Below are 27,979 nucleotides of genomic sequence, written 5' to 3'. Positions count from 1 at the left end.
TCCAACAATAGGGTTGCAGATCCCTTTAGCTCCTTGGGTACTTTCTCTAGCTTCTCCATTGGGAGCCCTGTGATACATCCAATAGCTGACTGTGAAACTGTGGAACTTTAAATCTATATCTTCAAAAAAAATTTAAATTTGGATGCCAAAAATCTCTCTGAGTGTCTATGGCACTCTACAACCAGGTATACTCATGAGATGAAAGGATCCACTTATTGGCACATGGCATGATCCTGTTCAGATACTTAATATTGGGGGAAAGGGGGCAATGTTTCTGTTCTTTCCACAGAATGCTGCAAGAGTGTGATAGCTTCCAATGTGACAGACTGACCTGTGAGTAGGAACTGACAGTGCCCTGACAGTGGTAACAAGAAAGCTGTATTGAGTGCACAGAGAAGGAGAAATCGGAGAGAGCAGACACAAGCAAAATAAAGAAACTCTTCCTATCTCTGCCATGGGCTACAGCAAGGAGAGCCTACTTGCTGTCAACTTGGGGACAACTTAAAACAGCTGACTCATGAGGCAGAGGGACTGCTACAGAATATTGGACAGGATTTCATCAGAGACACGGTTTTTGGCCTTTCAGGCCAACTCCCCTATAGCTGTAAAAGCTTGTGTACCTTACCTGTATGCTATATTATTAGATAATTTTAAGAGTTAAGATCACCAACCTTGGCAAGTCTTTTCATATTCATTGTAATTCTTGTCAATTAATTAACTGTGTATATCCTAATTTAGATAAGCAATCTGCTGTTATGATTTTGTTAAAGAGACCTGCTTATGTTTTGCTGCCTATTAGAGTTAGGAAAGGATCCTTGGTTAAAAAATCTGGGAATGCAAACTTTGAAAAGGTATCTACCACAGCTTTAGATCAGCAGCTGCATACTGCTCATTTTGTTAATGATAAGCATAGGAATATTTCCATAGCTTTATCACAGCAACATATTATAAAAACTTGGAGGCAAAAGATGTCTTAGAAGTAGTAGTCTTAGTAATAGGACAGGATATAACATACATTAAGGCTAGAAAGGCAGACATTTCAAATATTGGAAAAAGTCATTTAGACACTTGGAACATTGATGAATTGGCTAGAGATTTAAAAGATAACCCAAGTGCATTGAAACCCCATGGATTGGGTTCAATATATAATCCTACTTGCTATTATTATTGGCATTGTTTTATTAGTAATCATTATGTTTCCACTCATCTTTAGAGCACTCTTGAGAACTGTAGCTACGACAAGGCGGGACATTCTAGAACTTCGACTGAAAAAAAAAAAAAGAAAAAGAAAAAAAGAAAGGGGGAAATGCGATGCCCAATCCAGTGAAGTCCGCTTGACAGGCTGAGAGGCCTGGAAGCGCTCACAAGGCAAAGAGTTTCACGGAAACTCACCTCCTAGAGTTTTGGCGTTCTCATTAACCCATATACTCATACCCTATTCCCGAGTTAGTCTGGTGTATGGATCCACGTGCTCTCTTTTAGTATTATTTTATTATAAGTGCCTTTTAAGATTGAATTCTGACATAGCTAAGCCTTCGCCAGTGTTCCAACGTCCTAGAAAGTCCTTGAGCTGACCATGGGCTTGGAATTCAATGTTGCCTATTCAGTGACATTCAGAATTGCCTCTGGTATTACACTATCACTTAGAATAAAAGCCAAGTTGCTCCCATATACAGGAATTTACAATGGTTTAGGAAGTAGATCGGGCTGTGGTTTTAGAGTATTGCATTATTCATGAGATGGTTACCTAGAACGCAACTCCCTAATTAGAACCATGACTTGGGTGTGAAAGCCCTTGCCCTAGGAGTGTAAAGACCTCACACCTGGCTTCTAAGACTATAGCTGACCTTAGATAGGGCTGACTTTGTCTCAGTTGTTTTATTGCCCAGTTCCTGCCAGTCTTTGTGTTTACATTCCTCTGTTTTGTGTAAGAATTATTAAGCATCCGGTAACCTCATTTGTACCTTGCCGATGTGTCACTTAACTTCCCTATTTTCTTCTGTATAAAAAGTTTGATGCTCAATTTGACAAATTACAGACAATTTGACAATTTCAGATTCTACACAATCTCGAGTGTTGGTCTGTCATTCGCCGACTCTTTGCCCACCTGTGACCAGAGACCCGTTCCATGCAGACAAAGGGACCCAGAGGGTCTGTGCAATGGCTAGTGGATAAAGAGTGCTGGGTACTTCCAGTAGACCCAGGTTCAGTTTCTAGCACCCACATGACAGCTCATAACCATGTGTAACTCCAATTCTAGGGAGGGTCTGGTGCCACCCTCTGGCCTCTGTGAGCACCAGTTATAAACATACATGTATGAAAAAAAAAACCCATACACAAAATAAAATGAATATGTTTAAAAGCCAGATAAACCATAAGAAACTGCAGATCACTGGAAAGATCAAGATCTTAAAAGCATGAGGATGGGGGCATGGCTCAATAGTTAAGAGCACTTGCTACTCTTCCAGAGGACCCAAATTCAGTTCTCAGCACCCACATGGTGGCTCACAACCATCTCTAACTCCAGATCCAGGGGATCCCCCCTCTGGCTTCAATGGGCACAAAAAAATGAATGTGGTGCACATACATAGGCAAACACTCATACACATAAAATAAAACTACCTCTTTAAAAACATATCTTCAAAGCAGAAATCAGAGAGATGGTTCAGCAATTAATATTTTGTTGCTCTTGTACTGGAATTGAATTGGTCTCCCAGCTTGTATCTGGCGGCTCACAAATGGCCCATGACTCCAGTCTCGGGAGTTCTGATGCATTCTGGACTCCAAGGTTACCTATACTCATATGTATGTGCTCACCTCACACATACACATAATTTAAAAATATAAATGAAGACAAGTTTAAAACTAATCTCAAAAAGATGATACCTGCAAAGGGAGGTGGGTGGAATTGGGGTATCTACTGATGGATGGGATGGTTGCAAAAATGTAGTTCTAATGACAGAAATAGAAACTGTAGCACAATGTGGGCTTAAGAAGAAAGGCAATGTGCTTTTCCTGATGCCTGAGTGGATGTCTAGGAACAAGTTGCTGGTATAATTTGCCTTGCCTTCAGAGATTCCATGGCATAGGGTATCAGTGTCACCCAGATTTCTACTTCAAGCCCTCAAACAGAATATGGCTGATAAAAACCAAACTGGAAAGTACCGAAATACTAATACAATCCAATTAAAAATGGTGGTGGTGGTGGTGGGTAAATTGTGGGCATTCAAAATCCCTTTAACCCCTACTCCAGAACCAGAGACCTCTATTGCCAGAATGCACTGTATTCCCTGCCTTTCCTATGGCTTGCCTACCATTCAGAAATTCTAGGAATACATGTCTGATGAACTATTCCTTAGTTACATGGCTATAAGGGGTAAGGATGCTGGGAAATCAGTCACCTGCTGTTTTATAAGGTACATAACTGATCAGTGGTTGGTGAGGTATGTGAAAGAATACATAAATGTGACATGAGGGACTTTGTTTTTAGGGCAAAGAAACTATTCTGTATTCTTGTTGTGATACAAGTGTATACATGTTAATATCCACAGATGTACGTACCATAAAAAGTTTGTGATATTATCAGACCAAACCCTCCCCAGCACAATGATAGCCCTGACCAGTTGTATAAATGAGGGCTGCAGGAGATAACCAGTTTCTCCATCCTTCTTAAGTATCATATATTCATATATAATATCAACTTTCTTCAATAGTCTCTCTTCTTTTTGTTTTATAGCAGGTGATATTACTTAACCTATTGTTTAGTTTACACAGTGCAGGATGTCAAGATCAGATTGAGAATGATTAAAGAGGAGCAAACATCAGCCATGGATGGATTTGGGTAACTGATAGGGACTTGGATCTTCCGTTAGGAGAGAGCAGTGTCCTATTGTTTATTGAGGGGAGGTTTATGTGATGATGGGCAGGGTCAGCAGCTGCTGCTATTGCCTATTATTTAGAAGTACTAGAGGGCATGCAGTGCATAGCAAAAGCAAGAAGTAACATAGATAATGATACAGATCAACAATGGTGGCAGGTAGATTCTAAGGCTCTCAGGGGAAGCTCTCCTAATCTCTGCCTGTTGATCTTGCTTTTATGCAATCTTCTCCCCTTGAGCATAGGCAGAACTCATTACTTGTTTTTCATCAAAAACACAGGGCAAAGGCAGGACTCTGCTATTGGGGTTGTGGCGCATCTAAGATACTCTTTGCAGAAGACTCACCCTAGAGGCTAGCCTTTTATCTTTTTATCAAGACCTATAGATGCTAAAGACACCTGTGGAATTGTGTGAGGCCTTTAGCAACTGAGGGTGGCCACCTATAACAGTCTGTGGTTTCAGACCTACATAGAAAGGACATAGAGACTTGGAAGTAGATTGCTTCCCCAGCTGATGTATGATAGGAGAACCAGTCTAGATTATCCCTTGCTCACAGCCTCATAATCATACCCAGAGGACCTAGCTAGGCTGAGTCCCTAGTGATGACACACTAAAATAGTTAGATGATAAATGTGCATTATACTGATTTCTTATGCAGCACGAGAAGGGGGGAAATGCTCATGTAGTTCTCAGTATCCATTCTGGTCTGGGGAGGGGTGTTTGCTGGACTTCAGAAGGGAAAAGCACAATTCCCACCTTTCTTTACCACTCTGATTCTGGACTGTGATGATTCTTGGCTGCCAAGGTGGACACTGTGCTTCTGACCTCTGCTGCTGAAGATGACTGTGAAGATTTCTGGCTGTTCCGCTGCAATTTAGTCATGAGTGCCTGGGTGCTGAGGGGCAAGGAACTTGGCATCCATGTGCAAGTGAATCATGTCTCTGGAGGTAGCGGGAGTGTTTTCACTCTGGCAGTTTCCTATCATGCAAGAATTAGCAACTGCCCTGCTAGCCTGGGAGGGACGTGGTCTTGGATGTTGTGTTTGAAAGTTTAACTAAGCTGCTCCTTCTAATAATGATACAAGCCACTTACTATTCAGGGATAAACAGTTTCCTGCCTAAACCAATTGAGAATCAATTCTGGTTTTCTTGCAGCTAGAGTCTAAACTGATGTAGCAAGGATGCATATGCTCAAGTGATATTTCACTTGTGTGTAAGTAAAGTGCATAAGAAAACATTTGGCTTTTTAGTAAACCTTTCATATTTAATATAATAGATTTTTAATACTTAGTTTTATAAAGACAAAGTCATGTTATAACATTTAAGGTAAAAGGCATAATGCACTGGTCCAGTTTGACACAACAAAATATTTTGAATATTGTGAACATCTCATTTGCTTAACAAAGCAGCAGCTATAAAACTAGAACATGTTTTGCTTCCTTCTCCTGCAGACTCGGAAAATGCATTGTTGTCTTGCTTTCATTTATAATCTTCTTGAAACTCAAAAAATCTCTTTAAGTATTTATTTTTAATTGATCAAGACTAAAATACAATATTCAGTAATCTGTACTATTTTGACTTTAAAATAATATCAAAAACTAACAACATATTCTCTTAAGAAAGTATCTGTTGTAAATACAACTGACAAAATATTTAACAAAGTGTGTATAACAGTATCTTTGTATACAAGCGCGGACCATATGTTTTTCTAGAGCTATCGTCGTATAATTTAACAATCATTGCATAATGGTAGATGTGTGATGGTTCTCACATAAACTATTAACTACGATTGAAAATTGGGACATATTTTAGCTAATCATCTCTGAGTTGAGGCAGAAAGGCTTAAACTATCTCTTTTAAGTAGTCATGTCCTTGAAAAGACAGCATAATCAAATCTTAAAGATGCTACCAGCATTTGACCAAATTCAACTTAGGAATTTTCTTTTTTCTTTTCCTTCGAGTTTGTTTATATAGTGGATTACATTAAGGGATTTTTTAATTTGTTTTTTATTTTAATTAGGTATTTTCTTCATTTACATTTCCAATGCTATCCCAAAAGTCCCCCATACCCTCCCCCGCCCCCACTCCCCTACCCACCCACTCCCACTTCTTGGCCCTGGTGTTCCCCTGTACTGAGGCATATAAAGTTTGCACGACCAATGGGCCTCTCTTTCCACTGATGGCCGATTAGGCCATCTTCTGATACATAACTTAGGAATTTTCAAAGACATAATTTGAGAAGTGCTTAGCTTCCCTGAAAATAGTATGTGCTATGGTAACACAGTTAGGTTTTAGTCACAGTACGTTCTTGTCAAAGACTGACCATGCCAATTCTTTCCTAGAAAGGGAGACTTGTTTGGTCACCATGAAGGAAGTCTACCCTTTCATTGTTTCCCTTCTAGCCAAGTCAGAGGCTCGAAATCCAAGTCTAGTGTGAAGACAGAAGGTCCACGCACTGGTTCCTGCCCCATTTCCCAAGTCAACTGCTAAGTAAGTTCCTCTTCAAAAGTGGCAGAAGACAGGTCAGGTCTGCATGGATTGCTTGTTTTTGTTTGTTTGTTGTTTTTTTCTTTTGAAAGTGCTATCAACGTCCATATATATTTAAATGGACTGCCATAGAAAAAGCATAAAGTATGTAAAAATTGCACGTCTAAGTCAAACCTTTTTAGGTAGATGCTGGCAATTCTATATAGTACCTTTGTAAGTATTACATGAAGTATACTTTACATGCTTGCCAGACTAAAACAATTCAATCAATTCAATCTTAGTGTAACTCTTCCACACTACCTACTATAAATTAAAATTCAACAGGTAAAAATTCAAACTACAAAGCTGGGACACAAGCAATCATAAGCTATTCTGAAACCAAAGCAATAAACAATGCCACTCTAAAGAATTTTTATTTGTGTCTCAGTCTAACTGAAAGAGCTATATAGTCAACTAAACTGTCTTCTAACCTTTCTTTTCAAAATGCTGGCTTTATTTGATTTAAGTCTAAGTCCGGTGTTGTTTTTCTTTATATCAGCCCAGAATTTAGACTTCTTGATTTGTGTTTATCAGCAACAGAGTTAAACACCGAGTTTTACACTCGTGTTAAACACCGAGTGCTCAATCCCTCGAGAGCACAGAATGCAGAAGTTGCTTTGAAAAACCATGTATTACTGTATTGAATAAAATTACCTTTTAGAAGTTAATCTTTTAGTTATATAACTTGGAAATCAGGGCCCTAAAAGGCAACTTCCTAGATAATTAAGGCTACAGTTCTAAAGCCCAGTTTTGTAAAGTTTTTTTTTTTTTATAAGACTGGGGTCATTTGAAAAGCAAGGCTTACCAATTTGCCATAACAGCATTATAATAAATATACTACCACCTTTCAAAAGACCAGTAATCTCATGGAAACAGCAGGACAAACTTGTGACTGACTCACTAAAGTGATATGGTGGCGCCCTCTGGTGGTCCCACTGAGCATGTGACCCTGATGCTGCTTATCTTGTGACAGAGGGGGAGAATTTTTTTAAAGTGCAATTAATACAAAGGAAATGAACCATTGTGCTTCTGAGTATCTTTTTCTTCTGCCTTGGAGCACATCAGTAATGCAATATACCCCTGAGAAGTATTCCCAGGAATCAGGCTGATAGTGCAGGAATCTTGGCAAAGCTGATGATGGCAGAGATTTACATCTTGGTTCTAGACCTTAACTGGGAGCTTTTTGCATTTTCTAGCTTGGCTTTTAAATCTAAGGGTCTCTCAAAAAACCTCACCAAGGCTGGTTCATTTAACAGGGAAGCAAGAATCTGCTCAAATGCAAACGACCACTGATGTTCTTCCCTGGGACAGGGAAGATCTTTCTTCACACTGCTCTCTGCATTCCCTTCACTGGGTCCAGAATCACGAGCTGTACTGGCTGATGATGCCGGGCTATGGAGTTTCCTTCCAACTTCTTCCATCCTGAGCAGAAGGTTGGTTACAATAGCAATGGCTTGATATAGCGACTCTTCTTCAGGGTCCTCATGAAATAAATTATACAGGGTCTTTGAAAATTGAATAAATTGTGACTAGAAGACACAAGTTGGAAATAGAATATTTTAACATTAAACTTAGCAAATATAAGTGGAACTCAGAAGTGCATAGCATCCTGTATAAAATTTATAGTATATAACCGTCATCATAGAACTGAATTCATGATATATCTTTGCTCAAGGAAATTAAGTATGAACCATGAAAGAACATGCCACTAAAGCCATCTCACACATTGCCTAATCAAAGAATGTCATATCCAAACTAATTTCTGGCAGGTTTATTGGCATGAAATATACTGGATTTCCAGGATTATTTAGTGTTGGGTGACAATTTTGGTTATTCAAAATTCCATATTTTCCTCTATGTAAATCTCATCAACCAATTAAGAAAAGGATTATGGACTTCATCTGATCTCAAAAAGCTACACTGGGCACTAAATGAAGGTGACTTAATTTTGGGGAAGAATGACTTTTTGAGACCTACCTAGTAGTGAAAGGAATCTAAGAAATCCCTTTGGATTGCTTGTCTTTAAAGGCAGACATAGGGCCAAAGTTAAGAAAAGCTAGTCATTCTGCTAACTGTCCTGAGAAAATTCTAGATAGTCCTAGAAAATACTTGTCAATTTAAAAGCTATTCAAATCCAAGTATTCTACAATTCAGTCATCTAACCTTAAAGGTTGATATGGATATAAACCAAGCACAAATAATACGTTTCATAAAATGTATTGTAAACATGCTTTCCTCTTTCCCTTTCATAGTACATTTATAATGTACTACAATCATTTATAAAGATTGAAGAATAAATATGTCATATACTTATTTCATAAAGGATTTATTTAACTATCAAACTGGAAAGCCCATTAAGACACTCTAAGCTATTTGATGGTTTTTGTTTTTGCAAAGTTCTGGGAAACTTGAGTATGAGAGCATCAATCAGTCTTTTGTTGTAGAGTATAAAAACATATGGATGGGCAAGGTATACAAAGAGATCAATTTCAATCATATCTACTAGTCCTTAGTATTGCCTATGCACTGTCAACTATAAGAATATTGGGCACTAAGGTGAAATCAATCTTAGTAATTTCTTAGTAACTAGCAATAGATTTGACATATGGTAGACAACCAAATGTCTACTCCGTTAATATATTCTTTTAATGTTGGAAATATGTCCTATGTATAAGATTTACTGTAGAAACACTAAATACACTTAAGTGTTTAAAGTGTAAAATAATTTAAAAGATTGTTCACCTCTTTCATGATTTCTCTTATAAAGATTACATGTAGATTACTTAACACTTTTTGTAATAGTATGTAGCTTATTTTATTTTTATTTCTTTTCCTTTTGTGATACTGGTGACTGAACCATGGGTGCCATGCACTCACATTATTAAGAAAAAACATTAAGAATTTTTCACTTAGAAAACTGAATTGGAAAAATGAATACCTGATTCATTCTTGGTAAATCTTTAATGGTTTCTTCTTTTTTAAGAAGCTCATCTTGCCATTGACTTAAATAGGCTTGAATATCAATTTTTCCTTTGCCTAAATGAAAGAAATAAACAATTTTATAATGAACAGCTCACAACATTTCCCCAAATCTCAAAAAAAAAAAAAAATAAACTAAAACTGAAAGCTATTTCACCAAGGTAAAAGAGCCCATCTCTTTCAGTCCAGGACATGATCTGAATTTAGCTTTGATCTCACTCACTGGCCTTCAGAATATATTCTCCACTTCTATTTACATCAGTGGTTCTCAACCTGTGGGTTGTGACGCTTTGGGGGGGGGTTGTCAAACAACCCTTTCATAGGGGTTACCTAAGACTATGGGAAAATACACATATTTGCATTACGTTTCATAATAGTAGCAAAATTACAGTTATGAAGATGTCTTAGGGTTTTACTGCTGTGAGCAGCAGACACCATGACCAATGCAACTCTTATAAGGACAACATTTAATTGGGGCTGGTTTACAGATTCAGAGGTTCAGTCCTTTATCATCAAGATAGGAACATGGCAGCATCCATGCAGACATGGTGTGGGAGAAGCTGAGAGTTCTACATCTTCATCTGAAGGCTGGTAGGAGAAGACTGGCTTCCAGGCAGCTAGGACAACAGTCTTAAAGCCCACACCCACAGTGACACACTTCCTCCAAAAGACCATACCTATTCCAACAAGGCCACACTTCCTAATAGTGCCATTTCCTTGGCCAAGCATATTCAAACCACTACAGAGTTAGTAACAAATATAATTTTATGGTTGGGGGTCACCACAACATGAGGAACTATATTAAAGGGTCACAGAATTAGTGTGTTATTGCTGTGAAGAGACACCACCATTAGCAAGGCAACTCTTACAAAGGACAACATTTAATTAGGACTGGCTTACAGGTTCAGAGGTTCAGTCCAGAGGTGGAAAGCATGGAATTGTGCAGGAAGACTTGGTGCTGGATAAGCCAAGAGTTCTACATCTTACTCTGAAGGCAGTCTGGAGAAGGCTCTGATTCTATTACATCTTAGAGATCTGCATGTCTCTGTCTCCTGAGTACTGGGATTAAAGGCATATACCTCCACTCTTGGACCTGAGATTTTCTTTACTTGGCACTTGCTATGTACCAGACTGGCCATGAACTTAGAGATCTGCTTGCCTCTGTCTCCTGGGATTAAAGGCACATACCATCACTCCTGGACCTAAGCTTTTCTTTAATTCCTTTTCACAAGATCTTTATAAGCATGGCCACTATGACTCAAGATCTGGACCACAGGTGTGCCCTCCATTTCTGCATTGCAGTTCATTTGAGATATAGTCAAGTTGACAAAGGAGAATAGCCATCACAATCCATCCCTTGTCAATTTGTCAATCATATCTCTTTATGTCCAAATGAAAACAATAACCAAGTCATAATAATAATACCTAATATAACTATCCCTTGTTCAACTGCAAACAAATTAACAATAAACTTAGTTTGATGGAATTTTGCCCCAAGGTCACCACTCCCTCAATCTGTTTATCTCCTTGAATATCTTGAATATCTTGAATATCTCCATTCTGCTTCCTGGTTCCCCTTTAATACTTGAACCACACATTTCATATTTTTCTATTCTAAGCTTGCTATGCTTGATCAAAAATGGTTTTCATAAGAGTGACCCGCAGGGCAGAGTCAATGCTAGGCTTTTTGAGACTTCCTTTGTCAATGGAATTAGTCTAAATCTCTTTACTTTAGCCACAGGAAGACTCTTCAGACAAGGGCAAAAAGCAGTCACATTCTTCGCCAAAATATCATAAGGACAATCTCTAGGCATCATACTAAAATTCATCTCCTCTGAAACCTCTTGAACCAGGACCCCAGATTTCAAATCACCCTTATCACTAAAATCTTCCATAATGCTTCCAGAATGGCCTATTAGGTCTGACTTTAAGCATTCCATTGCTTTCCAAATCTCAGATGCCAAAATCCACATCCCTCCAAACAAAAACAAGGTCAGGCTCATCACAGCAATACTCAACTCCTAGTACCAACTTCTTTCTTAGGGTTTTGGTACTGTGAAGAGACACCATGACCAAGGCAACTCGTATAAGGTTAAACATTTAATTAGGTCTGGCTTACAATTTCAGAGGTTCAGTCCATTATCATCATGGTGAGAACTATATTGGTGAACTTGGTGTGGGAGCAGTCAAGAGTTCTACATCTTGATTTGAAGGCAGCCAGGAGGAGACTCTGTTCCACAGGTAGCCAGGAGTCTCTGATTCCACCCTGCGTGGAATTTGAGCACTAGGAGCCCAACTCTCAGAGTAACACAAGTCCTCTAACAAGGCTACACCTCCTCCAATAAGGCCATACCTCTAAATAGTGCCATTTCTCATGGGACAAGCATATTCAAGCCACCACAATTGGAAAGGTTGAGAGTCACTGATTTAGATCAAAATTTTTCTTTGGCAAACTTAGGCAATAGCAAAAATATGAGCAAAGAGTGAAAATGATGTATTTAGATTAAAATAGCACACTTTGATCCCATGATAAATTTCATGTAGCTATATACCCATATATCCTATCATCTTTAATATTTTCTATATCCAGTTCTTCATATGCACATATGAAAGTCATTAATGGTAGCTCTTTTTCAAAAATTAAAACCACTGCTTATTGATTCACTTGTTTAAAGGGTTCAGTTAAGATGATATTTCTGTGACCTTTAAATTCTTATTTAAATCTTCTTTAAAGCTGGGTAAAATAGTGGAAGAGTTATGTTCAACTAGATCTTCAGGAATTATTTTTAATTAAATGTTTTAAAATGAAGAATGATGAGCTTTAAATGAATAATATCATAGTCTCTATTAAAATATCAAAGGTGAATACTACTTTATTCAATATTCTTATACTTCTCTGTATTTATCTTATTTTAAAGAAATATCGCTTATATTGCCCTGAAATATATATGTAAATTTTGGGCATCATAGTTTGCAGTGAAAATAATTGGAAACATATTAAATGTCCATCAATATTGAGTTAGTGATTGAAAAAAAGTCTTACAATTAAATTGTGAAATGTTCTGTTCCTATTGAAAGTTAAAAATGAAAATCAAATGAATAGACATGGAAAATTATCTACGATATATTTCAAAATAAGAAAATAGCACCCAGTAGACCACTGTTTATGGATGTTTTAAAAAGAAATATGTCTACATGTTTGTGTATAAAAAGAAAGAAATCTGAAAAGGATATTGGCAAAATTATTACAGCCTTTACTTCTGGTTAGGTTTATCTGGAGCTAAGAAAGACTACATACTGTCTGAATTCCAGCCACAAATATTACCTATTACATTGTAATTAAAATAAAACCTTTAAAATAATAAAACCGAATATGGATCACTTAGTGTTATATTTTTTATAACTTCTGAGATGGAAGTGTCACAAGAAGAAACAATAAATTGTTATAGTAACACGATGTAACTAAAACCTTCATTGGGACACATCTACAGCCTTTAAAGAACTCTACCCCCCCCCTTTTACAACTATCCATACTTATAGAATAAGTCATTTAATAAACTGAATGATATGCCTAGATTGTCATTGTAGTACCTTTTTCAGGGCTATTTCTTCCCGATTCTGTTTCCTTCTCATCTGCAGGCTTAGAAACTAAAGGAAAAGAGGGCAAGTGCATATTGGTAAACTGTTTAACAGGCATCTTTTAAAAGAAAAGTAGTATTTTGTACGAAGACTTACAAGTACTTGGTTTTCTTACCCACCAAAGCACTTATGTAACCTGACTTCCTAACATTAGAATGTAAAGTATTAGAAACACTCATAGTAAAAGAACACTGTAGATTAATATTAAAACTATCCTAGAGGACAATCCACCAAATTTAAACTTGTTTCTGAGTGATAGTTTCCTTCTTTGACTGCTTTCAAATTAAGTTGTATTATTTTTATTAATGGGAGGAAAGCTCCTCACATAATGGGAGTCTAAAGAACAAGCCAAACGTTCCAAGTATGGTAACAACTTATTGTGAAACCCTGTACAAGTCACTTGTTTCTGTACTCAGTGCCCTTATATATAAAGTTGGAAGACTTAAATAGATAATTTTTTTAGATTTTTGTAGTACTCATTATATATATAGCAACCAAACAGACACATGCACACATAGGTTTTCTCTATAAGACAACTGACAGCTATGAAAATGAAGCAAATGACACAGACAAGTGTATATCACTTCCAACTCATGTCAGAAAGCACATTCATCCCTATAGCTTTAAATAGCCATGGCTTGTAAATCATCAAAGATCTGATTGGCTTCATTGTCCTTTATCAAAGCACAGACATGATGTGATATAGCATAGAGATTTCTTTAATAAAATTAAATGCAAAATGTATTATATAGACTGTCTCTTAAATTCTTTCGTAAGAAATTTCAAAACATAAAAATTGTTAAATACTGTCGGATCAGTCCAATATTCAGAGGCATTGCTAACTGTTATTGTGGTAGCAAAGGGGAAAGTGCAGCAGCCCCCAAGTCAGAAAGATCTCCACAAGTATGCAGTCATCAAGATGTCCTTAGTCCCATCTACCTGGGAGACGGATGGAGACAGGAGGATGACTGGAGCCCAAGAGTTTGAGACTGGTCTAAGAAATAGAGCATGAACCAACTCCAAATCAACCCAGATTCTGTTAAAAGGTTAAACAAATATTTACCCTGGAGCTGACTGAAATAAAGTAATTCTTCTCTTGAAAGCTCATCGCCCTTTGAAGAAGTCTTAGACATCACTTCAGTATAAGCTGAAAACATATAACAGAAAAGAAGTTCTTACTGCTCAGACTAAGTTTAGGTGACTTGGGTGGAAATAATATTGCTGTCCTCTGCTGTCCACCAAATAAGCCTACGATCACTTTGAGTTCTCTGATTTCTCCTTTTTTATTGCATGAGAATGTCATATATTTGGATACTGTATTTGATCAAATCCATCTCCCCATTTCTTTCCTGCAATGTTCCCTCTTTCACTACCACTATTCCCTTCTAACTTCATGGGCTCTTTTATACAACCCACTGAGTCCATTTGATGCTGAGGGCCATCATCCCGTAGCAGGAGTAGCCTACTTTTTATACTCTTTAAATAAATTTCGGAGAGTCATTACACATTGAACAAAGAAAATCTGGCATTTAGGTTATATCTGAACATGAAATCTCAGCATGTTTAAAACTCCTGTACTAATAAAGTAAAACACAAAGCTAGGTGCCTAACTTTGTGTATCACCTGTTATTTAACAGAAACATAAATTTCCTATTTTATATTTTATTCTATTTAATATTCTTACTTTTAATCCCTCTATAAAAATACATGAAATGGAAAAATTAAACCTTCAAGTGGTAACCTATCATAATAACAAAAAGTATTCTTATAATTGAGTTATTGTGTGGTTTATCTTTTGTTTTTAACATTGTATTTGTGATTCAAGTATTTGAGGGGTAAAGATGTTTTTAATTTTTTTGTCTGCTAAATAACAATTCCTTGCTAACATGAAAAGGCTCTAAAAAGCTTTAAAAGGAGTCCAGGGAGAGCATTAGACAAATTATGAGGTGCTATTTGATTTTTTTTAATAGCCCAACCCAAGCTACATTTTATAATATTTCTTTTATAGAGTAGGGATATGTTGAAAGTAATTTTCTTAGGTCAGTGGAAAGAACTTTATGAGAAATGAAAAGGCAAGGTAACTTGGAAGAAATATAGTAGAATGGAGTCAGATGGATCTCATATCAACTATGTGATATCTGCCACATACTTGAATCTTCCAAACTGTCAGCTTCCTTTTTGTAAAACTTGGAAGGATGACATAATTTTTCAGAGACTATGAGGATAAAATAAGTGAGTACATATAGACATATTTTATAATGTGTATGGTAATGCATGTGTTCATTCATGTGCCCTTGTATGCATGTGGAGTTAAGACTGATACTGTGTATGAAGTGGATAACATGACATAGCTTATGCTCAATACCATAGCTTTTGTTCTGCTTCTTTTTGTAAGTATTTACTATACCTGCCATCTGGTCCTAGTAGCTGAATAATTTGCATCATCTGCAAGTTTGGTAACCTGCCTACAGTGAATCACTATTCTAATGACAATGAGAGCAGAAATTCAACATTGCCCCAATATTTCAATGATACATAATTTCTTGTACAAGCTATCATTTAAGATATAGCTAGCTGGGCAGGATGGCATAGGCTTGTTATTCTTGCACTTCTGAGGCTGAGGTCAGCTTGGGATATATACTGAGATCCTATATCAAACCATACACATTTATACATACATATATAAGTAAGTGCCTAATAGGAAACTGAGGATCTACCTGTTATATGGACTCTCTCTCATAGATTTTATTCCATCTATATCTATATACACACCAGTAAAAATACTTATGATACTACCTGATGGTCATATGAAACAATAACCTTGTGACAAGTGGAAAATAATTTTTTGAAATAGAATTAGCTGTGCAGTGATGCCGGTTTCAATGGAATGAGCTCTTACTACACACCCGTAAAGACAGTTAAATTCTTACCTGGAGGAATATGCAGCTTAAAAAGCAGCTTGAGCTTCTCCGTAAAACTTCCATTGTACATTATATCTGTTCAATAAAATTCAATTAGAAAAAATCATGTTATCGAACTATTCAGCGGATCTCAACCAAATGATTAAAGATAGTTGGTGTGGAGAAGCAGCTAAGAATTAGGATCCAAACCATTGTATTTCTTAAGATAACAGTTAAACAAACTACTCAATCAGTTAGACGCTTCTCTTTCGAGCATGGAAGCAAAAACGCTCCACCAGGGACACAGCATGCTTACTGCACTAGTTCCTTTCTTCCAGCCACACATTTGTCTTTCTCTTTGAATGAGGGTTTACAATTCATTTGAGGAAGAAACTCTTCAAGATAATCCATGAAATCATTGCTGGGAGCGTATGGCAACCAAAGAAACAAAACCTCCAACATAGCAACTATACACACACCTCATTCATTTACTATTTCTGTATCACTTATCCAGGCTATATGGATAGATTTTTACCTGAGGAGAAATCCTTTCTTTGCATCTATATATCTGGTGTGGAAAAATCCTGGACATTCTCTTCCTGCCTTTTAAAGCATTAAAATAGTCACAATGAACAGCTTGCTTTTTTGAGAGGTTTGGGGCAAAAGATCAATATGTGGGGCTGGAGAGATGGCACAGTGCTTAAGAGCACTAGCTTTCCCACAGAACCCAGGTTCAGTTTCCAGCACCCACACACAGCAGTTCATAACTGCCTGGAGCTCCAGTTTCTGAGGATCCAACACCCTCATACAGGCAGACATGCAGGCAAAACACCAATGCACAGAAAAGAAAAAAGTAACCATAAAAAGGTTTATGCATAGGTTTAGCAACAAACACATTAAAAAGCCCCCCAAATTACTAAACCTGAAGATAATGTAATCCAGAGTGAAACATCTGTCTAAACTAGCAGCAATAGACAGCAGTATGAAATGGGTTTTGGAGGTAGGGAAGAAATTTATGTTTTGATTTAGGAAGTTAAAGGACATCCGCCTACCTATTGCAGAGGAGAATTCTTTGAAGTTTATAAGGCAATCAGAGTTCTCATCCAACAATCGGAATGTCCATAAAGCTAGTGAGTCTCTGTTTGCAGAATGAGCCCAGGGACTCAGCAAGTGATATAATACTCTGAATTGCTGGCAGTCAATCTGATATTGTTCCAAATATGGCAGGCTGGGGTCATGATGCTTCAATTCTGGACAACTCAAATACCAATAACAAGATATAAACAGCTCTTTCTATTAAAAAAAAAAACAAATAAAAAAGGAAGATCATTAAATCAGAAAGCAGTAAAATATTCCTTTTAAAAATGTCCATTAAAACATAAAAAAATATTTAAGAGTAATTGTGATAAACTTCTGCTAAGAGACTGGCTTTCATTACAGAGGAACAGCCGTACCTTAAACATGACATAAAGTTCGTCCAGTTCCTGAAGGCTCATTTTCACGTCTTGCGAGACAACACGTAACTTTAAAAAGATTAAAAACAAATTAGACCGTAACATTTCTCTTTAAAAACTCTTTCTTTGAATTCACTCCAAGTTTCCCTCTCCCAGGAGAAAATGGTTTTTTTAATTTCTTTTTTCTTTTTAAATCTACACAACAATTTTTTACTGCAGCTCTATTCATAGTAGCCAAGTTAGTTCTTGATAGTTTGAACTGTTGAATTAACCCTGTGTTTCTGATAAAAAAATACTATTTGACTTTAGTGCAATCACGATATAGTGTTAGACTATTAACACTTTGTTAATTAGTTGAAAAAGTAAAATACATTTTTAGTATAATAAAAAATATCACAAATAAACGTCAACGAGAAGAAAATTATAACTTATAGACTGACAAAATGGCTCAGTGGATAAAGACACTTGCTACCAAGCCTGACGACCTGAGCTCAATTGCAGGAAGCCATGCTGATAGAAGCAAATGTCATAAAGTGTACTCTGGCTTCCATAGGGATGTTACAGCACATGGGCGCACCCTCCAACAAATAAATATGATAAAGAACTAAAAGGACAATATATAAAGATGAATATGGAAGTCGTTACAGTGTTCATTATATAGAATGGCATAAATTGAGGTAAAATAGATAACTCTCTTGGAAAATATATCACCAAAATAAATTCAAATGTGTAAAAAACTACCCCTGAATAGACAAAACAGAAATGATAAGCAAAGAGCTACTACCATCATCAGAAGTCAGCAGACCCAAAAGGTTGTATATTTATAGTCTTGTTTTCTCAAACTTTCTATGGAAGGTAAAATATTCCAGAGCATAGAAAAAGTGAGTTTACTACAAGATTTATTATATAAGATAAGCAAAACTGATATAAAAATTAGCATTCACACACACACAAAAGAAAATGTTAACTGTGCGTGGTGGTGCATACCTTTAATCCCAATATTTGGGAGACAAGAATAGGCAGCTCACTGTGAGTGTCAGGGCAGTCTGGTCTACATAGCAAGCTCCAGGCTCGCTAGGGCTACATAGTGACATGATGCCTCTCAAAAAGCAAAAGAAATTCTGAAATCAATGTAATTTTAACACAGCTGCAGAGAACCTTGCTAAATGATTTAAATTATCGAAACAGACTGTGAATAAATATTATAGCCAAATAATGTTCATTTAAAAATGCAACGGAATTCTAATTAATTCTTTAACAAAATTTACTATATTAATAAAGTAAAAAGCCACACAATCTCAGGAAATGAACATTCTATCAAAGTTAATGTTCACTATTTATTTTAAAAAAAATAATTGTTCTGAATTCCAGTTAGAATTCTGTGGGTGCTTAGCAAACACTCTACAATTACCTTTCAACCTAGAAACCTAATAAAACTTCCTTAGCTTAATAAAGGACATCCTCCAAAAATCAATAGTAATAAAATATGAGAGGCATCTCTATTAAATTTAGAACTAAGACTAAAAAGCCTACTTCTGCTATTATTCAATATTTCTTCAAGGTTTCAAGGCATATATATATATATATATATATACATATATATATATATATATATACACACAAAGAAAAAGAGTACACATATTAGGAGGGTCAAAACTCTTAGTGCTGGAAACTATATACTCTTTATTTAGGATATCAAAAAAAAAAAAAGCCAAGTGACAAATAGTACAATCAGTAAGTCAGGGCTGTAGTTGCAACAACATGCAAAAAAACCAAATCAAGAGTTTTTACATTTATGCCAATAAATAGTTGGAAAATTTAAAGAAACAAGTCTCACTCATTTTAGCCACAAAATGTATTAGGACGAAATCAACAAGAAATATTTACGACCTAGGTGCTAGTTAGCTTTATGCCAACTTGACTCAAGCTAAAATCATCTGAGAGGAGGGAACCCCAATTGAGAAAATGTTTCCATAAGATCAGGCCGTAGGCAGCCAAGCCTGTAGGCCATTTTCTTAACTAGTGTTTGATAGGAGAGGGCACAGCTTGTGTGTGGGGATACCCCTGAGCTAGTGGTCCTAGGTTTCAGAAGAAAGCAGGCTGAGCAAGCCATGAGGACCAAGCCAGTAGTCTTCTATGGCCACTGTACCAGTTTCTTCCTCCTCCAGGTCCCTGCCCTGAGTTGCTTGGATACCAGACTGTGAAACTGAAATGTAAGAGAAATAATCCCTTTCCTCCTCAAGTTGCTTTTGGTCATGATGTTCCATCACAGCACTAGAAACCCTAACCAAGATAATGTACAGGATCAAACCCACAAATGCTTGCTAATGGACATTTGAAAAGTCAGATGACTACAATGGATATTGAAAAGAAAAAAAGATTTCAAAGTATACTGTACAGATACAAAAATGTATGACATAATTGCAACAACAGAAATATAGAAGTGATTTTATGTATGTACAAAAGAGCACAGAATATGAAAAAGTATAATACAGTAATAGACAATTTAATAGTTTTCAGGTAATGAATGGTTTTAGTTAAAAAATATTAACATGCATATAAAATCTTCCAGGTATATTACCTGTGAGTTAAATGTTAAAATATGAAATACTAAAATAGAAATAATTTGGGTAGAAAAAGGCCAAATTTTACACAAAAACCAGGCATTATAAGAAAAAGGAAAGACTTGACTAACAAAAAAAAACAAAATCTAATCCAGTTGTGTACTCTGTAAGCCACAGTAATACCTGCCTGGTAAGAGCTGCCCACTGGTGCAACAGTGGCTAACTGCATTTTGGTTAGATTTAAGGCCATCCACAAGATAGAACCCATAACTCCCCAATCACTTATTGCTGTACCCATAGATTAGTGTCTCTCAGGCCTCATGAGAGAAGCTGCTTCTTGCAGTAGACAGCAATTGGTATAGAAATGAACGACTGGTTAATGGGAAGAGAATAAGAGACTTTGGAGTGTTCATCCCTAAACAGGATGCCTCTATCACACCTTGCCTCACAAGACTCAGAGGTCTACGCAGAAGGGGGAAAAGAAAGGTTGTAAGAGCCAAACGTTTCTGATAACTTCATGGAAACTGTTTCCCAGACACAAGAGGGTAGATGGGCATATGAACTCACAATGGTTATGATAATACGCATATAGTCTCAAACCATAAAAAATCCCAGCATGTAGGAGGGGAGGCAGACACAAAATCTTATTCTTAGCTGAGGAGCTCTTGGTGTTTGATGACTGCTGGGAGAGGCAATATCCGTTTTCTAGTGTGATGCCTGGGCTCCAGGACAAAGCCTATTGCCAGGAGTACACAACCAACAGAAACTGGACTCAGTGGATTTAAGAGAGACAGAACATGAAGTTGAGTGGATAGGCAGGTGAGGAAGAATCTGGGAGGAGTTGGTAAAAGGGGATGAATATGATTAATATATAATATATGAAATTTCCAAGAATTATACCACGGTATACTACTTTGTGTACTAAAAAGAATGAGTTAGATTTAATTGTGCTGATATGCAATGATAACTATATATTTGAGTGACTGATATAATGTGTGGTTTCATTTTTTAAATGTATATGCTCTCTTCCTACCAACATGAATATATTTTATCATATTACATGGTAAAAAGAAATGTAAGGATCCTTTCAAATAATTTAAAAATTGTGGGGTAAGAAAACTTCATATTAAAAATATTTCGGAAATGATTTAATTATCTGTAATAAATATATGTAATTATATTTTAAGTTAATATTTAGAAACAAAACCAAAGGCTCTTATGTCATAGTAACATGACAGAATTATTTAATTGGAACCTAAACCTAGGATCTTTAGAAATATTAATCCTCCTAGATTATATCTCTGAGGACTTAGCTTTTAAGAAAGTTTATAAAACAATAAATCATAATGATAAAAAAATCAAACAGTATATATCAACATAAACAGTAAAGTTTTTCTCCACGGGATCAGCAATCTATTCATCTCACTGAGCAGAAGAAAACAATATTAGCAGCCACCTATGGAACCACAGAAATAGTTTAAGAATGGATTCCGCTTTCTACCCTCTTTACATTTTCCTATAGGCATTACAGAGAAATAATATTTACTAGAAGCACTGACTATTATGAGGGTCAGCTATTATTTTTAATTTTGGGTTTAATTTGTTATGTGTATATGTACATGTGTAGGTTTGTGCATTTGAGTGCAGTGCCGGTGGAGGTCAGAGGAAGGTGCTGGATTCACTGAGCTGGCGGTACAGATGGCTGTGAAGGGCTGAATGTGGATTTTTGGAACCAAACTTGCCTCCTCCAGAAGAACACGTTCTTAACCACTGAGCTCTCCAGCCCAAACTGTTCTTCCTGAAGCAGCGTGCCACAAATGTGTGTTAAGAAATGTTAGGTAACCAATCACAGCATTCAGTATTGCTTCACAGTAATGTTGTAGGCCAAGTCATACAAAACATGCTTAAGTAAACACAGTCATTCATCTAGAAGAAAACAACACTGCTCCTCCAAAAACTTACAATGAGTCCAGCTAAGGCAAGAACTCAGCTCTAAAGTTTAGCCTTTCTCATTTTATTCACATGGAATTTTACACAAAGTAAAAGACCAGTTACTTTGGGGTTTCCCCCTACAGAGTGGCTACTCACCACATTCTGCTTTGTTGTCTCTTCCAGGGTCTGGATCACATACAACCTATTTCGACAGCGCATGCTATGTATATCTTCATAGCGAATACTACCATATTTCTGCAAGAAATGATTTCAGTGGATACTCATTCATAATAATGATCCACTTCTCTTACAATTGCATTTCATCAGACTCAATTCTCTGAGGCCTTGATTCAATCTCTAGCTATTTTCATGATCTGTCCAGTGACTTTGCCCATTTCTATCCCAGTCTCTCTGTGTATTTATACATACACCAAAGAAAATTGTATCTTTCTACTATGTGCCTTGACTAAGAACACTGGCAAAACTCTTAGTCTGCAAAAGAGAATCATGTGAACTTTTTATACATTGATACATAGTTAAAGATGATCATCACTTGTGAATGCAAGTGAATTTAATATCATTTAATGAAAAATCAATTGAGAAAGAAGCAGTTATACAACCTAGGATCAGTTCACAGAACTCTTCATTTTATAGTAAAGTTAGAATTTAAGTTGTTTCTTTGAATTGTTATCTTACTCTTAATATATAAGTATGCCATGCAATTAGTTATAAACATGCAAATATGCTATGTTATCATATTTATGGTATAAAAACCTTACCTCATTGGACTCTTTAATCAAATCTGTAATATCCACTTTAGTATGATCACTTTTTTCATTACTGATATTTGAACCTTGTTGAACATTTGAAGGCAATGGGCTATCCTTATTAATGACATTGTCAAAGAACCTATCCAAAAGTGACAATAATATAAGAGTTAGTGGAAGTCAAACAGTTGTAGCAGAGAAAACCACAGCTAATGTCTCCTGAGATAGTCAGAGATCAATTTTATATCTCAGAACTCTCGGGAAGGAGTATGAAGAAGAAGAATATGAAGATGGCTGGGAGATAGGAAAATAAGTGGAAGGAATTACATGCAAACGTTTCTTTGGGAGAAAAAACATGAGGGGAGTGAACAGGCATAGCAAAATTTTTGAGAATTCTGGAACTCTGGTTTCTTTTAAAAGCACAGAAATATTATAAGAATCTTCTATATGCTTTTGTTTAATCCCAGGTGTAGAGATGTGGGGCTGCTTCAGACTGTCCACAGCAGCTGACTGTGATTTGCATCGTGCTCTAGCAGAAGTGTGGTTTCTGCCAGCTGCAGATAATTTCTGCGATTGTATAATGTTTGAAATTCTGGGAGTTTTTCAGAGGTTATACAAATACTGGGCCCTGAGAGGTGGGTGCTTGCTGGTCATTCAGGGAGGTTGGTTGTGATTTGTTAGTATCCATGATCAAAGAAGAAACAAAGAAAAGAAATTAGATCCAGGAATTTTCCTAATTCTTCTCTCCCCCTATCCTTGTTTCTTTCCTACCTAGTGTTAGTGGGGAAAACCATGGGGATCAAGGATGGGAAAAGGAAGAACCCACAAGGTAGCAAAGACCAGCTACAAAATAGGTTCGGCACATATTCAGCAAATCCTCCAAACGCATTCAGAATGCAATGAATATCAGGGCTGTAGAGGGATGAAATGGGAAATCAGTTTTCAAAAGGAAAACTGAGGCCTTATCTTAAGAGTTCTGAATGCCTTGGGAGGCAGAGGCAGGCGGATTTCTGAGTTCGAAGCCAGCCTGTCTACAGAGTGAGTTCCAGGACAGCTAGAGCTATTAAAAAAAAAAAAAAACCTGATTCAAACAACAACAACAACAAGAGTTCTGAATGCCAAAGGGAGGTGTCTATATTATTCTGTACAGAATGGAGTTTAATGAAGCATGACAACAGTTGCCAATTAATTTTCATTTATTTAACTCATACAAAAATACATGTATATACACAAAATCTCATGTACTCCAACACAAAATAGCATTCATACAAAATCAAGCAGGAAAATAAAGTTCAACCTTTCGGACTGATACCACCTGGGAACCAAGATTATTTTCCCTACTGGATATTTTAATGTTACTACCTAGGCCCCTGAGATGACATTTTTATATAGAGACATTCTGGCTTAAACTAGAATTATTGTTATGATTTACTAAATTAATGATATTAGTACGAATGTGTTAGGAATCTAAGTGTTCACATCAAAGTGATTTACTTTCACTGCATTCTGTCTAAAATCAAAGGAGAGTACTCTGGGCTTGACTTTATCTATCAACGAGCTATGTGACTTAAAGCGAATTACTTGAAGTTTCTAAGGCTGTTTCCTTGCTGGTAAACCAAGCAGACTGAATAATGTAATCACTCAGCTCTCCACTGGATTTAATGACTTAAACACTGGCTGGAGAGATGGCTCAGCTCTTAAGAGCACTGACTGTTCTTCCGAAGGTCCTGAGTTCAATTCCCAGCAACCACATGGTGGCTCACAAGCATCCGTAATGAGATCTGACGCCCTCTTCTGGTGCATCTGAAGACAACTACAGGGTACTTAAAAATCTTTAAGCCAGAGTGAGCAGAGGCCCTGAATTCAAATTCCCAACAACCACATGATGGCTCACAACCATCAGTACAGCTACAGTGTACTCATAGACACAAAATAAATAAATAAATCTTTTTTAAAAAGACTTAAACATTTTACTAGTGCATATGTGTGTCTACATACCAGACATATTGAGGCCAGAAAAGGCTATCAGATCCCCTGAACAGCAGGTTGACATGGGTGCTGGAAATTGAACTCATTTGGGATAGCAGCAGACATTTTCAATTGCTAATCCATCTCCCTAGCCCCACCTCCAGATTTAAACACAATATATATAGTTCTTCCAGTACCTGTTTAGTGCCGTCACCGCTTCAGCATCATCTTTACATGTCAGAAGTTTGTCTAAATTATAGTCGAGAATTGCCAATCCCAGTTGTAAAATGGCTTTTATTCCATCATAGAAGAAACAGTCCACCACATTCACTGCGCTTTCAATAGGTAGCACACTAATGAAAAGTGTGAGGAACCAGGAAAGAGAAACAGAGGAAAAGAAAGTCATGTCGGTCATGTGGTCTGTCAGCTGAGGAAGGTGATCCCTGATAAGTTCTTCAAACACTGCCTGGTCCACCAAGGCACCTGGAAAACATCAAAAGAAATTCCTTTCAATAGACTTTCTTTGTGACTCCTCTCCACTTTCATTAGCTTCGGGACAGAGCTCATCTTACTTCCTCCAAACAGGAGCCCATTAGGACCTTTTCTATAATTTGCACATCTTTGCAACTGCTAGGTCAGTGTCATGAACTTAAAATCACTTGGGAAACTCACTTTCAATTCATTTGGAGGGTTCCTGAGTCCTTCTAGCAATCAGAGACATGTACTAGATACTATAACTAATGGTGTGAGCTCTTCTTCAAAGAATGTAATATCTTTTGTGGTGGGAGGATGTAATTCAGAGCTCATGCATACTAGGCAAATGTGCTCTCACTGAGCTACATCCTTCCACCTAAAAGAATTCAATAGTGAGCAGAGATAAAGGTAAGTGCACAGATAGAACTATATTAAAGGCAACATAATCAAAACCTAGGCACAATACTGAAAACTTAGGAAGGTACAAAGGGCAGATCATCTATAGGTGTTAAAATAGGTAATCTTTATATATTTGATAACTAAAGATAATATCACAAATCATTAAGTTGATTAAAATCTCTTTCTCATCGAGAAACTGTTAAAAATTTCCCTTAGTAGTTTTAGATATCTCAAATCCTTATTTGGGCAATATAGTATTTATAAACTAAGTACGTTTCCCTTTCATTGTGGAGGAGAGCATGTCCTTCATTTTTTAAAAAGTAACATATAAAACATTTTCCCAACTGTACATTCCGTATCAGAGGCTCCTTTCCCCAAAGCATCAGCCAAGGCTTTGTGAGATTGCTTGACTTTGCTGTCTTTCTCAATCTCTTTTACCAACACTTCAATTAGACTTGTAATCTCACAGGTAAGAAGCCAGGCATGGTGGTCCATATCTGTAATCTCAGCACTCAGAAGGCTGAGGCAGGAAGTTTGCTGGCTGAAGCCACATACTCTGAGTTTTACAATCAGACCTTGTCTCAACAAATATCCTGCTCCCCAACTCACAAACAAAACCACTCTCATACCCAATAGACAATAGACATTAAAAATGGTTTTGAAAAGATTAAGTCTTCTGTGGTTGAAAAATTCATGTGAAACTAAAGCACTCCTCGATTCATATATTAATAGTATTTGGAGTTAGGACCTTTGGGAAGTGATGGGGCTTCTGCCTTAATGAAGTGACAATATTAATGAATAGGTTAGTTAATTCATGGATTAATGACTTATAATGGAAGTGGTTTTGCTATTTTTAAAAGCAAGCTAATTCTAGTGAACTTGCACTGTCTGGCCATATGATACCTTATGCCATGTTACTATGAAGCCATAAGACACTGACAACATGCTGAGCAGATGCTGGCACCACGATCTTGGGCCTCCCAACCTCTAGAACCACTAATTAAAATAAATGTCTATTCTTTATAAATCATTGCCTGTGCCATTTGGTGAGAACAGCAAAATAGATTAAGTCAGCATCTATGTGTAGATATATGCATGTATGTGTGTGTGTGTATGGTTTTTTGTGTTTGTTTTTTTACCAATGATTCGACGATTAAAATAATCAGGCAACATTCGTTCACATACAGCAACCAGAAGCCAAAAAGCCTCCTCTTCTTTTGCATATAGGAGCAATACTGAAGTCAAAATGTTCATTGCCTAAATTTCATAGGAAAGAAATGAAAAATAAATAAATATTTCTTAGGTAATAGCCGCATTTCTTTTTCAAGTATAGAACTTCTCAACAGCAGTAATGACAAAAGAGTAAATACTAGCATCATAAGGACTTGAAGCTAGTTCAAAACAGCAATGTGGAGTCAGGCAAACATTTGCGAGTTGGGTATTTTCTATCATCATAGTAAAGGAAAATGAAGCAGGATCATCATGGATACAATCTAATTAGGCTGATTTAAATGGGTTAAAAGTCCTAATCATTATGAGCCTTTAAACCAAAACCCATAATTGTGAATGATGTCCTAATACTGCAGAACACAAACTTTCTCTAGTGGAGAATATCCTTTGGACATGAACTCAATCACCCATCACTATGCACAAAATGAAATATCCCCCCCCCATTAAATGCTTTGTCTTCTTAGTTATTCCATTTTTATCACTGTAGAAACTCATTATCTGATACATGCTAATTTTGATTCAAATCCTAGAGTTTCTACTAACAAAATAGTTTTTTTTTTAAGGATATATTCTTTCTTCTCTATTTCCATTCCTACTTAACTTTCCGCTTCTACTGGAGGGAAGAGAAAAGGGGTCGGAGCTCTTTCAAAGTACCATTTGTAGAGGACTGTCCTATTCAATCTGCCTGATACTCCTCTGAAGACTCCATTTACAAAGCTCTCTTTACTTGACCTGACACCAAGTTCAGGTAGCACAGAAGGTTTTGTCCCTCAGGAGTGTTTGTTAAAATAATCAGGGTCATCTACTGAGCATGTGGCTGCCAAACGAGAAATTAGCAAAAAAACCAAACCAAACCAAACATTTGAAGGAAATCTGGGGACTCTGAAAAACTCTAGTGCCGCAGACCTTCTTTTTCTGTGCCTGCGTAAGAACGATTCTCTAGAGCAGATAGGCAAAGAGTCAGATGACGACAGAATCCAGCACACAAGAGACGTGTTGAATCTGAATGTAATGTCTGGTTGAGCTTAGACTAATTATATTACAGCGAATATCATAAATTGTAAAACATAACAGATATGGCACATTGAAGTTTCCCAGGTGCAAAGGGAGTGACTGCAAAGTTTATGCTAGGGATCAGCATCCCTCCAGATGTAAGAGGAGTAACTGCAAAAGGACTATGTTTATCTTAGAGATTAGCACCTGTTGCGGTTTAGCCTGAGTTTAGCACTTTAGAGTTAATTGGGCTAGAGGAGTTTTAACCCTTGCCTGGC

General features: G+C 36.8%; 1 protein-coding gene across 3 annotated transcripts in view; it reads right to left on the bottom strand.

The window, feature by feature from the left end:
• Positions 1–5,135: 5,135 nt before the first annotated feature.
• Tbc1d8b (TBC1 domain family member 8B) overlaps positions 5,136–27,979 on the bottom strand; it is a 69,632-nt gene continuing 46,788 nt past the window's right edge. For 2 of the 3 annotated variants that reach the window (XM_021152905.2, XM_029473353.1), the window contains exons 11-21: positions 26,618–26,735; positions 24,803–25,088; positions 22,650–22,779; positions 22,027–22,125; positions 17,375–17,443; positions 16,973–17,213; positions 15,951–16,016; positions 14,084–14,167; positions 12,973–13,029; positions 9,341–9,438; positions 5,969–7,931 (exon numbers count right to left, since the gene is read on the bottom strand). In XM_021152905.2, the coding sequence (XP_021008564.1) occupies positions 7,551–7,931; positions 9,341–9,438; positions 12,973–13,029; positions 14,084–14,167; positions 15,951–16,016; positions 16,973–17,213; positions 17,375–17,443; positions 22,027–22,125; positions 22,650–22,779; positions 24,803–25,088; positions 26,618–26,735 (1,629 nt within the window). In that variant the 3' untranslated portion in view covers positions 5,969–7,550. Of the gene's footprint in view, positions 7,932–9,340; positions 9,439–12,972; positions 13,030–14,083; positions 14,168–15,950; positions 16,017–16,972; positions 17,214–17,374; positions 17,444–22,026; positions 22,126–22,649; positions 22,780–24,802; positions 25,089–26,617; positions 26,736–27,979 lie in introns of all 3 variants that reach the window. The other variant, XM_021152904.1, reaches the window with a different exon arrangement.

Source organism: Mus caroli, chromosome X, assembly GCF_900094665.2.
Source record: "Mus caroli chromosome X, CAROLI_EIJ_v1.1, whole genome shotgun sequence".
Classification (NCBI taxonomy): domain Eukaryota; kingdom Metazoa; phylum Chordata; class Mammalia; order Rodentia; family Muridae; genus Mus; species Mus caroli.
The sequence above is the reverse complement of the archived record's forward strand: the minus strand, read 5'-3'. Positions and strand labels throughout refer to the sequence as shown.